The 12,106-nt window shown below is 34.4% G+C and overlaps 1 protein-coding gene across 1 annotated transcript in view; it reads left to right on the forward strand.

Moving 5' to 3' along the window:
• Positions 1 to 2,345: 2,345 nt before the first annotated feature.
• The window catches only part of tos (Exonuclease tos), a 36,735-nt gene continuing 26,974 nt past the window's right edge, over positions 2,346 to 12,106 (forward strand). Inside the window, exon 1 of the mRNA XM_090414142.1 lies at positions 2,346 to 5,028. Coding sequence (XP_090270268.1) covers positions 2,438 to 4,726 — 2,289 coding nt within the window. The 5' untranslated portion in view covers positions 2,346 to 2,437 and the 3' untranslated portion in view covers positions 4,727 to 5,028. The remainder of the gene's footprint in view (positions 5,029 to 12,106) is intronic.

Raw genomic sequence — 12,106 nt, forward strand, 5'->3', positions numbered from 1 at the left:
GCAATTCTGAGAATTAATTATTTCCCCTCAAGATGGAAACAAGCCGATATTTTCCTTATTCTCAAGCCTGGTAAAGCGCCTCAGATGCCACAGAGCTATAGACCCATCAGTCTTCTATCATGCCTAGGAAAAATAGCAGAAAGAGTCATTCTCAACCGACTTAATGAGGAGGTGAATAAAAATCACATAATTCCGAAAGAACAATTTGGCTTCCGTACTGGACATAGCACTACACAGCAAATTCACAGACTGACTGAGTTCATCACTACAGGCTTTAACTGGAAACAGCACACAGGAGCTATCTTTCTTGATGTTGCAAAAGCTTTCGATACTGTATGGCACAAAGGTCTCATCTACAAATTAATTGCAGCCAACATCCCTCTTTATCTTACCAAAATTATTAACTCCTTTCTACAGGACCGTAAAATTCAGGTTAAGTTGCGTGGAATTAGATCCTCACTGAAAAAAATCACTGCTGGTGTCCCTCAAGGTTCGCTGCTCTCACCGCTTCTTTTTAACATCTTTGTTTCTGATGTTCCTAGCACATCACTAACCACTATAGCTAGTTATGTGGATGATATGGCTATTCTCAGCAGATCTCTCAGGCCTAATATAGCTACTCAGCGATTACAAACTGCAGCAACAAATTTAGAAGACTGGTTCAAAAAATGGAGAATATCTGTAAATGCCGATAAAAGCACTGCCATTCTTTTCACAAGAAGACAAGCATCTCATGTTGGAGAAGTTAAACTTTTTAACACAGCCATCCCATGGAGATCTAGCACCAAATATCTAGGCATTCAACTTGATAACCGTTTAAACTTTAACTCCCACATAGTTTATGCATGCAAAAAAGCAAACTCTGCAATAGTACAACTCTATTCTCTGCTCAATAGAAGAAGCCAAGTCAGTACTGATAACAAACTACGGATCTACAAAACAATTATCAGACCATCGTTAACTTACGGATCGCCGGCCTGGAGTCACACTTCCGCCACTAACATCAAAAAGCTACAAGTTATACAAAACAAGTGCCTCCGTATGATCTTCAACGCTCCGTGGTTTGTAAGAAATACTCTCTTACATCGAGATGCCGATATTCCATATATTCCCACTTTCCTCCATAACAGTGCTGCTGCTTATTTTGCCAAAGCAGCTGTTCATCCAAATCAACTCATTCAAGAGTCATCTAATTATGACGAACACGATAGGTGGAAACATAAGCGCCCGAAAGCTGCTTTGCTTATCGATTCTGGTACCTCCGTACAACCCTAAATAGGGTGAGCCAGGTGCTCGCTAACACTTAATACAAGACTATTCCATACCGATTAAGGGATCGAAGTCCAAGGGACTGTAATCCATCAAGCCATATCAGGTTATCAGGTTATCAGGTATTAGGGAATAAAAGGCGTTTAGTTGATTTTGATTTTTTATTACTACTACTACTACTACTATATGCACCTCCAGGGAGTCCAAGGACTCATCGCCGGAGAGCACTCTACTCTACTTCGCTAAATACATCTCATCCTCTCTACTACTACTTAATTCTCCTACTACAATACTACTAACATCAACGCAATCTACCGCCCATCATCACGAACAACAGTATTTTTTGTCTGTAAATTGCTTGTGTTCTGAAGTCCGATTTTTCTGTATGAGGTTGAAAAACCTAGTTTCCGGGAGAAAAATCCCTGCTAACCTCCGTATGAGATCGACTAACTCACCTTCAATTAAGAAAGCCTATATGAGGATTCTCTTCGCCACGATGTGAATCGAACCCAGGTCTTTTCCAATCGCAGGGTGTAATGTTCCGCTGTTCTTCGAATTGCGCTACGGAAGCAGTATCTCATGCAATTTCATAGGATTTAATACATAACCCAATGGTTCCCAAACTGTGCAGCGAGAACCCCGGGGCATCGCGAAATATTCCAATATTTTTACTGAAATAACTGCACCGACTACGCACTGCAACCGATAGGTAGGCCAATGTTCTGACTTTGGGTGCCGTGGAAAAAATCCCGAAACACTAAGGGCGTCGTCATCTGAAAAAGATTGGGAGCCACCGAATATAACCTATTCTCCTCATGCAGTTAGCACATTAAAAGAACTTCCCATGGCATATCCACTACTGGATATTCCGATATTTTAGAAAATTTTGAAATACTTTTTTTTAACAGTTTAATAAGTCCGTGTGAATTATTATTACTGAGTATCGGCTTTCATAACAGAGGGAGAGAGTGTGATAAGGTAGAAATTTCAAAGACCTCACGTATTGTGGCAAATAGCCAATCGCGCTTATTCCCGCTGCGAATGACTTCGTTTAAAGTAAGGAAAAGAAATGTCGTTGAAGACTTGAGCGAAATATAAGTTGCTATTTATAATGTTAATGTTTAGTATAATTAAACTCCGATTTCGAGAACCGTGATTTTAATACAATATGGGAATTACTGGTTTGTTGCCATTTTTAAAAAAAGCCTCTTGCCAAGTTGATATTAGAGAATTTTCGGGATGGACCGCTGCTGTTGATACTTATTGCTGGCTACATAAAGGGGCATTCAGTTGTGCTGAGAAACTAGGTAAAGGCGAAAAGACAGATGCATATGTTTATTATTGCATGAAAATGGTTAATGTGTTGTTAGAAGCCAACGTGAAGCCAATTCTTGTGTTTGATGGGATGAATTTACCTTCTAAGAAGAGTACCGAAAAAAAGCGTAGAGAAAAGAGAGAGATCTATAAGAAGAAAGCAAAGCATTTCTTATGTGAAGGAAAGCTGAAGGAAGCGAAAGAATGCTTTCAGAGATGTGTAGATGTTACTCCTGATATGGCGTTCGAAGTTATAAAAGCAGCTCGGAAAAAAAATGTTGATTGTATTGTTGCACCCTACGAAGCTGATGCTCAATTGGCCTATCTCATTAACACGAATATTGCCCAATTAGTGATTACTGAAGATTCCGATCTAATTCTCTTCGGTTGTGAAAAGGTGATTTTCAAAATGGATATTGGAGGGAGGGGAATTATGATTGAAAAATCCAAATTGTACAGATGCTTTGCAGTTCCTGAAAAATTTACTTTTGATAAATTTCGCTGTATGTGTATACTCTCAGGCTGTGATTATTTGCCATCCTTACCAGGTATTGGATTGTCAAAAGCATGCAAATTTTTTAGCCTTACAGTGAATCCAGATCTTGATGTAGTATTGTCGAAACTGCCTTCATATCTGAAGATGCCGCAGCTTATTGTAACAGAAGAATATAAAGAATCGTTTATAAAAGCAAATAATACTTTCCTCTATCAATTGGTTTATTGTCCATTGAAAAGAAAACTGGTGCCACTTACACCATATCCTGATCATCTGAATCCATCTGACATGAAGTATGCAGGAATTTATTTTCCTGATAACATTGCTTTCCAGTTAGCAATTGGAAATCTTAATGTCCACACCCTGGAAGCATTGGACACCTATGATCCTGATAAGCAAAAATTTTCTGTAAACAAAAAGTGTCAGGATAATAAATTACCTTATAAAAGTATTTGGGATACAAATTATAAATTAAGTAATATTCCATCTGGTGATATGATTTATTGTGAAACCTCAGCAACTTTGCAGAATGTTGATAAAAATGATATCATTAAAAATACTACAATTAACTTAGAGAATAGCAAGCAAAAGAAAAGGCTCTTTTCTAAACATACTCCAGTATGTGTACTTTCTTCAGATGAAGATTTATTTTCTACTTATTCATCTACCCCAAAAAGGCGGAAAATAGAATCACATGCTTCTCGACCCGAGACTGCAGATAACTGTGCTTCTTCACAGGCATCTGTAAAGCCAATAATCAATAAATTTAAAGTGCCTAAATCATCTTCTTCAGTACCAGTTGTTAAAAGCAGATTTTTTTCATCTAGTAATCAAGAAAATGTTAACCCAGTTTTGTCCCAAGTTAACTGGCTGGATAAAATTGATAAAGAATATGAAGGGCTTATTGATATAGAAAACAACTCTGATGTTCATAATATATCTGAAGGTTTGAATGAAGATTGTCATTTACAGCATTTAACAAATAAAGCAGCACCTGACAGTAAACTAAAGAAAAATTATATTTTCCTAAATTTGCATGGTCTCAACAAACAAGAATGTGATTCTGTTGTAAAAACTAGAAACACTGGTTTTCAGTGGTACAAATTTGAGAAATATAGATATAACCAAATAAGTGGAGATGAAAATGTAAACATAAATGCTGCTCTGAAAGTACCTTTCAAACAAGTTTACAGTACAAGAGCTGATAATGAGAAAGATGAAAATAAGAATTTTATACTTAGTGAAGATAGTTTTTCATCATCACAAATAAGCAATTGCAGTATTGATAACGATTCCTTTTCCCAAGAATGTCATACACCCCTATCACAAGTTTCCCATAATTCAGGTACTACAGGGGAAAGTGATTTAGAAATATATCCTGATTTAAATGAGACAAAAAGAAAAGAAAGAAGCACAGATTGTAGAATGCTTTCTGATGCATCTGAGAAGGTATTAGCAAGTGTGAAAACATTTTTAAAGTCACCTGCTAATTCATTTGAAATGAAAAAAAGTGTAACTTGCAAGAAAACTCCTAGGTTGGGACTATCCAAAAAATTTGTAAATGTTTATTCAAAGAAAGAAGAAAACTTAATGCAAACATTTTTTAAATTTAGATATGAAAAAAAAACTAGAGCATTGAGCACCTGAGAATATTTAGCAGGAGAAAAACTACAAAATTTCAAGTTAATTTTAAACTTGAAACAGTCCATTCTTAATTAAGAAAGTTTGCATATGAAAGCCAGAATGAAAAACAACCTTAACTCACAAAAGAACTGCAAACAAGTATTTTCTTTATGTATAAGAAATTTCACTCTCTTTGTCCACACAGAATTTTCAGAGTGAATATTTAAGCATCACACTTATTCAGTGAAGTATCAAAAAATAATTGCTGTAATTCATATTAGGTGCAAAACAGTATATAAGTAAATTAAGTCACTGTATATTTATAGGTGAGTGATCTAGCTACTCTTCACTAAAATGCTTATTGAAAATTGCATGTTAAATTTCTTTGAAAATTTACATTTTCGAAAAAAAAATTTTTTTTCTGAAAAATTTCATTTTCAGTGTGGTATACTGAAAATCAGTATATTATTAGTAAATGATGTTAATTTAAACATATGGTGATATTGTTAATTTAAATAGTGATTTAATTTACTGTGTCTGAGTAGTTAGCTCTCCAACTAACAGGCTGTAGATTAATTCCATAATGAATATGGATTTTTGTGATTGACTTTAGATAAGATGGATTTCATAATCCACTGTTCCCTTATTGGATTCTTAAGTAGCTGGAAATTTTCTGTTTGGTCTCTAGAGCAGGGTTTCTAGACTATGTCAAAAATAAATTAAAGAAAGTATATAATATATATATATATATATATATATATGTATGAAAGAGTGATCATTGACTCGGTTAACATACTTATTTTTTAAAAAGAATTGAATGACTAAAACCGAGATTTAAGTAAAAAGGTTTTAATATTAAAACACGACTAGTTCAGCTTGTAACAGCCTTCATCAGGTGACATTATAAAAGAAAGAAAAAACACTACAACACTGAAGCTTAAATAAACCATGAACAACATTGAGAGTCTCTATACATAATTGACATTAAAACGTTATGGTTGTATTTAAAGCTGTTCTTTCGTTTGTTGTATTGTTCTCGGCTAATCCTAATGATGAAAGCCAAAGTCACACAGTCTGCTGGGAAAAATCTACTAACATCTTCCATTGCAATGATGAACTAGAGAGAAAAATCGTGGAATCTAGGGGAATCATCTTCATTCCTGTTCATCTAAATATTAACTTGAGCTACAACCTCCCAGATTGTCATAGCTGTAATCATGTACTGGCGTTCACGAGATGCTACTAGCACGTACTTTCCCAACAATACAATAAGGTTGTATTTAAAGTAAATACAATGTGGTTGTATTTAACACTTTAAATACAACCACAACGATTTAATGTCAATTATGTATAGAGACTCTCTATGTTGTTCATAGTTTATTTAAGCTTCAGTGTTTTTTCTTTTTTCTTTCTTTTATAATGTCACCTGATGAAGGCTGTTACAAGCCGAAACTAGTCTTGTTTTAATATTAAAAACCTTTTTATTTAAATCTAGGTTTTAGTCATTCAATTCTTTTTAATATATATATATATATATATATATAAATATATATATATATAGTAGGAACAAGATTCAAAGAAAGACTCCTATTATTTTTAAATAAAATTTATACAACTGGTAACCCACCATAGAATGGAAAAAAGCAATTGTGATTCCTATCTTTAAAAAAAAAATAATATAGATGACCCTAAAAACTATAGAGGTATAAGCATACTAAATTCCTGTTACAAAATATGTAGCAGAATTTTAAATAGCAAACTAATGAAACATTCCGAAAACTTTATTTTGGAAGTACAGAATGGGTTTAGAAAAGGATGATCATGTATAGACCCAGTCTTTTGCCTAAAATTAATAATAGAGAAAAGAAGAGAATACAATTTAGAAACACATATTGCATTTATTGACTTTGAAAAAGCATTTGACAAAGTTAAAAGAAGCATTTTATTTAACATATTAAATGAAAGACAAATACCAAATAATATCCTAAAAGCTATCATAAGTATAAGACACAGGCCAGAAGAGTGACTAGTGTGGTAAGGAAAGCGAAACTGGAATATGAGAGGAGATTGGCCCTAACATCCAAAGAAAATCCTAGGGAATTTTTTAGCTCTGTGGCCAGTAGGAGGAGAAATGACTGTGGAAGAATGATATTGTGGGATAAAAATGGGAATAGAGTGACTGATGCAGAGGACATAGTGGAATTATTCAATGAACACTTTATTGGAGTATTTCATCCTAGAGGAGTCAGTTTTAATGCTAGAAGAATAGAGTTGGTTCGAGGTTTAGAGGTAGGAGGAGAGTGTGTTTCAGGTACTGAGTACTCTGGATGTCAGTAAAGCTGTGGGACTGGATGGTATTTCACCACGAGTTTTGAGAGAATGTGCTAGGGAACTGACAATGCCTTTAACCTGGCTTTTCAATGAAAGTCTGGCTTTGGCAAAGATGCAAAGGGAATGGAAGGAAGGTAAGATAGTGCCATTGCATAAGGGTGGTAACAGACTGCAGTGTCTAATTATAGGCCAGTCTGTGTGTCATCAATAGTTGTTAAGATCTTGGAGAAAGTAGTGAGGGACCGTATATGGACAGATGAGGGTAATGTTATCTATGAGAGTCAACATGAATTTGTGAAAGGGCGATCTTGTTTTAGCAATATGCTAGCCTTTTATAATAAAGTTACAAGAACATTAGATGAGGGAAAGGCATATACTGCAATTTTCTTAGACTTAGCAAAGGCATTTGACAGGGTGCCACATGATAAGCTGATATTTAAGTTGCAGCACATGGGTCTGGATGTCAGATTGGTCAACTGGATTCAGGATTGGCTGTCTGATAGGTATCAGAGAGTTGTGTATGGTGGAGCAGTTTCAAGGAGGCAGAGGGTTACAAGTGGGGTCCCACAAGGCTCAGTACTAGGACCTATATTGTTTAACCTTTATATCAATGACATTGCAAGGGGGATATTCAGTTGTTTGCGGATGATGCGAAGCTGGGAAGGATTATTAGTAATAGTGCAGATGTGGTAGCCCTGCAAGCGGATTTGAATAAGCTAGATAGATGGGCAAATGAATGGGGGTGTCAGTTTAATACAGCAAAATGTAAGGTCTTGAGGTTTGGGAAATATCGATGGGATGCTGCATATTCTATGGGAGGAGTTATACTGGAGGAAGTACAGGAGACAAGAGATCTGGGGTCAATGATTGATAGAAACCTGAAGTTTGTGGGGGACATATTGCAAAGGTGGTGAAGGTAACACAGAGGATTGCTGCTATTATGAGAAGGACACTGACCTGCAGAGATAAGAGGGTTATCATTCCGTTGTATAAGTCTCTGATCAGACCACACTTGGACTATTGTTCTCAGATTTGGTCTCCAGGATTTGAAGGGGATAAATTAACTGTGGAAAGGATACAAAGATGGTTTCAGGACTGTACAAGGATAGTTATGAGGATTATCTGAGGGAATGTGGACTGCAGAGTTTGGTGGATAGAAGGAGAGGTGATATGATTGAGACTTTTAAACTGTTGAGAGGTGGTTACAGGGTTGACACTGGGGAGTTCTTTCGCTTGGTTGAACAGCAGGAAGGAGTGATGACAAGAGGCCATCCCTGGAAGTTACGAATGGAAACTGTGAGCAAGAGGGTGAGGAGTGGTTTCTTTGCGTGGAGGGTGGTTGAACCGTGGAATGCATTGCCTGATGGAGTGGTGAGAGAGCGAGAACGGTCAATGAGTTTAAGGAGTGGTATGATAGACTTTGTGTTTCTTAGTGGGGGGACCTCCCCTCGATGAGTCTTGACAGACTTTATGTTCTTAGGAAGGGCCTCCCACGATGAGTCTTTTGACTGCATGGAGGCCTGAATAATAATAATATATATGAAAATAATCAAATACAAATAAGATTAACTCATGAGCTCTCAGCAACTCTTTTTAATATTTACCTAAATGAAATAATAAAATGGAATGAAAATTTCCATCAAGGTATTAAACTTTCTTCTAGTGTGAACTTAAACACTCTCCTTTTTGCCGACGACCAAATAATAATTACAAATTCTGAAGATAACTTACAGAAAGCTATTTTAGATCTAAATGAGATAGCCAAAGATTATGGTATGATAATATCAACAGAAAAATCAAAAACTATGGCCTTTAGATCTTAGACCAGGTGAATTCATTTAACTACCTAGGATGTATGATCACATATGAAAATGAAAAAGATATAAACCTAAAAATTGCAAAATATTTAAAAATAACAGGTGTAATTAACTCTATATTTAAACCAAACCTAGTTCCAAAACAAACCAGACTAAAAGTATACAATACATTTGCCCTTTCCAGTCTTATTATATGTAAGTGAAATCTGGACAATAAAACAAAAAGACAAAGATTAATAACAGCAGAAATGAAGTTTTTGAGAAAAACTGCAAAGTATACTCTATTTGATCACAAAAGAAATGAAGAAATTATGAAAGAATTAAACCAAGAATCGGTAATAGAAAAAATTAAAAAAATATAAATATAAATAGATGGAACACGTTCAAAGAATGAAAATAGAAAGATTACCAAAACAAGCCATTCTTCTTCTCTCCCGTAGTCCTAATTGGACCATTGGGTTTCATGGCTGGTAGGTGATATTCTTTGTTAGCCTCCTCCAATCATCTCAGTCTCTTGTTTTTGATGTCAGTTGAGAAAGGGAGGAATTTGTCCATTTTTTGATGTTATCAGTCCATTTTAATTAAGGTTGGTCCCTAACCCTTGGTCCCAGAACGATTCCTTCTAGTGTTTGCTTTGGAATGCCATTAGCCCTCTTTACATGTCCAAACCATTTCATCTGTCTTCTTCTTATGACTGGCAGAATATTTTCCCTTCTTCTCCCGTCTATTTAATCAATCAGTTTTCGAACATTTTCATTGGTTTCGTGAGTGGTATAGGGAATTCTCAAAAGTCTTGTGTAAGTTTTCATTTCAAAAGACAGGAGTCTCCTCTCATCTTCCCTCAATAAAGTCCGGGCCTCACAACCATACAAGAGGATAGAATTCACCAAGGTGTCAATTAGTCTTAGTCTGGTTGTGATTGCTATTCTGTTATCTCCCCACAATGGTTTTAACTTCTGTAGGGCCACGGTTGCCTTAGCAATTTGGTATTTAATATTGGTTTTTGAACGACCATCTTGACTCAACGTGCTTCCTAGATAAGTGAACTTATTTACATTCTCAATTTGTTTATTGCCAATTTGTATCTTTAAGAATTCAATGTCTGATTTTGAGGTTATCATTGTTGTTGTTTTTTGCAGGTTTATGTATAATCCATATTTTTTTAATGTTCTGAAAACGCGGCTAGTTACCTCTTGTAATTCTTCTTCACTTTCTGCCAGAAGATCAGTATCGTCTGCAAAATGTAAGTTATTAATTCTTAGTTCACCAACTGCTATTCCATTGTCATATTCATGAAAAGCTTCATCTATGAATATTTCAGAAAACAATTAAAAAGAAGAGGGGACAAGATGCATCCCTGTCTTACCCCCCATGCTATATTGAATCAAAAGCTTTTTGAAGGTCTAAAAAGTTCATCATCATACGTATCAAGGATTTAGGCCTAGCATGGCCTGTTCCGGCCTTAGAAGTCATCGTTGAATCGTTTAAGAGGACGTCCTGGTTTTCTTTTTCCTAATGGCTTGTACTTTAAGGCTTGTTTTGGTAATCTTTCTGTTTTCATTCTTTGAACGTGTTCCATCCATTTATGTTTATATTTTTTAATTTTTTCTATTACTGGTTCTTGGTTTAATTCTTTCATAATATCTTCATTTCTTTTGTGATCAAATAGGGTATACTTTGCAGTTTTTCTCATCAACTTCATTTCTGCTGTTGCTAATCTTTGTTTGTCTTTTTGTCCAGATTTCGCTTCCATACATTAAGACCAGTAAGGCTAATGTATTGTATACTTTTAACCTGGTTTGTTTTTGAAGTAGGTTTGGTTTAAATATAGAGTTAATTACACCTGTTATTTTTAAATATTTTGCAATTTTTACGTTTATATCTTTTTCATTTTCATATGTGATCATACATCCTAGGTAGTTAAATGAATTTACCTGTTCTAAGATCTTGTTATCTATTACTATTTTAGTTCTTGCTGGATCTTGTCCTTTAAAGGCCATAGTTTTTGATTTTTCTGTTGATATTATCATACCATAATCTTTGGATATCTCATTTAGATTTAAAATAGCTTTCTGTAAGTTATATTCAGAATTTGTAATTATTATTTGGTCGTCTGCAAAGAGGAGAGTGTTTAAGTTAACTGTAGGTGAAAGTTTAATTCCTTGGTGTAAATTTTTACTCCATTTTATTATTATTTCATTTAAGTAGATATTAAAAAGAGTTGCTGAGAGGGCTTTGTATTTGATTATTTTCATATATACTTGTGATAGCTTTTAGGATATTATTTGGTATTTGTCTTTCTTTTAATATGTTAAATAATATGTTTCTGTTAACTTTGTCAAATGCTTTTTCAAAGTTAATAAATGCAGTATGTGTTTCCAAATTATATTCTCTTCTTTTCTGTACTATTAATTTTAGGCAAAAGGCTGGGTCTATACATGATCGTCCTTTTCTAAATCCATTCTGTACCTCTAGAATAAAGTTTTCGGAATATTTCATTAGTTTGTTATTTAAGATTCTGCTATATTTTGTAACAGGAATTTAGTATACTGATACCTCTATAGTTTTTAGGGTCATCTCTATTACCTTTCTTAAAGATAGGAATCACAATTGCTTTTTTCCATTCTATTGGGGGGATACCAGTTGAGTAAATTTTATTTAAAAATAGTAAGTCTTTTTTTGAATCTTGTTCCTGCATATTTATATAGTTCTAAACCTAGCTTATCTTCTCCAGGTGATTTTCCATTTCTTGTTTCTTTCAGGCTGATTTCTAATTCTTCTTCAGTTATTTCCTTTTCATTTTCGTTAATTGTTTGCCAGTTGTCTTTTTTAAAATATTTGTCTGTCCACAGTTCTGTGTAGTAATTTAGAAATTCTTCTAATTTTAATTCAGTGTTTAATTTTATGTTTTCTTTGGTATCTGCATTTAGGTGTTTCAAAATCTTATATACATTGGGTCTTATTTTATATAAATCATGTTCTAAATTAGAAACAAATTTATTCCATGATTCTCTGTCTTTTTCTGACTTCTCTTTTAGCTATGGCTCTTATTCTTTTATATTCTATTTCATCTTCTAATCTTTTACTGCTTAACCATTTGTGATAGGCTTCATTTTTCTTTTTAATTATTTCTTTGATTGTATCATCCCAGATCTTCAGTTTTTTTCTTTTATTGAATTTTTTGGTCTTTCCTAAGCTTTCATTTGCTGCTGCATTTAGTATCAGTTTTATATTAAGCCGTTGTATTTCTATTTCT

Source organism: Typopeltis vanoorti, chromosome 1 (assembly GCF_054136105.1).
Source record: "Typopeltis vanoorti isolate ZY-2024b chromosome 1, IOZ_Tvanoo_1.0, whole genome shotgun sequence".
Taxonomy (NCBI): Eukaryota; Metazoa; Arthropoda; class Arachnida; order Uropygi; family Thelyphonidae; genus Typopeltis; species Typopeltis vanoorti.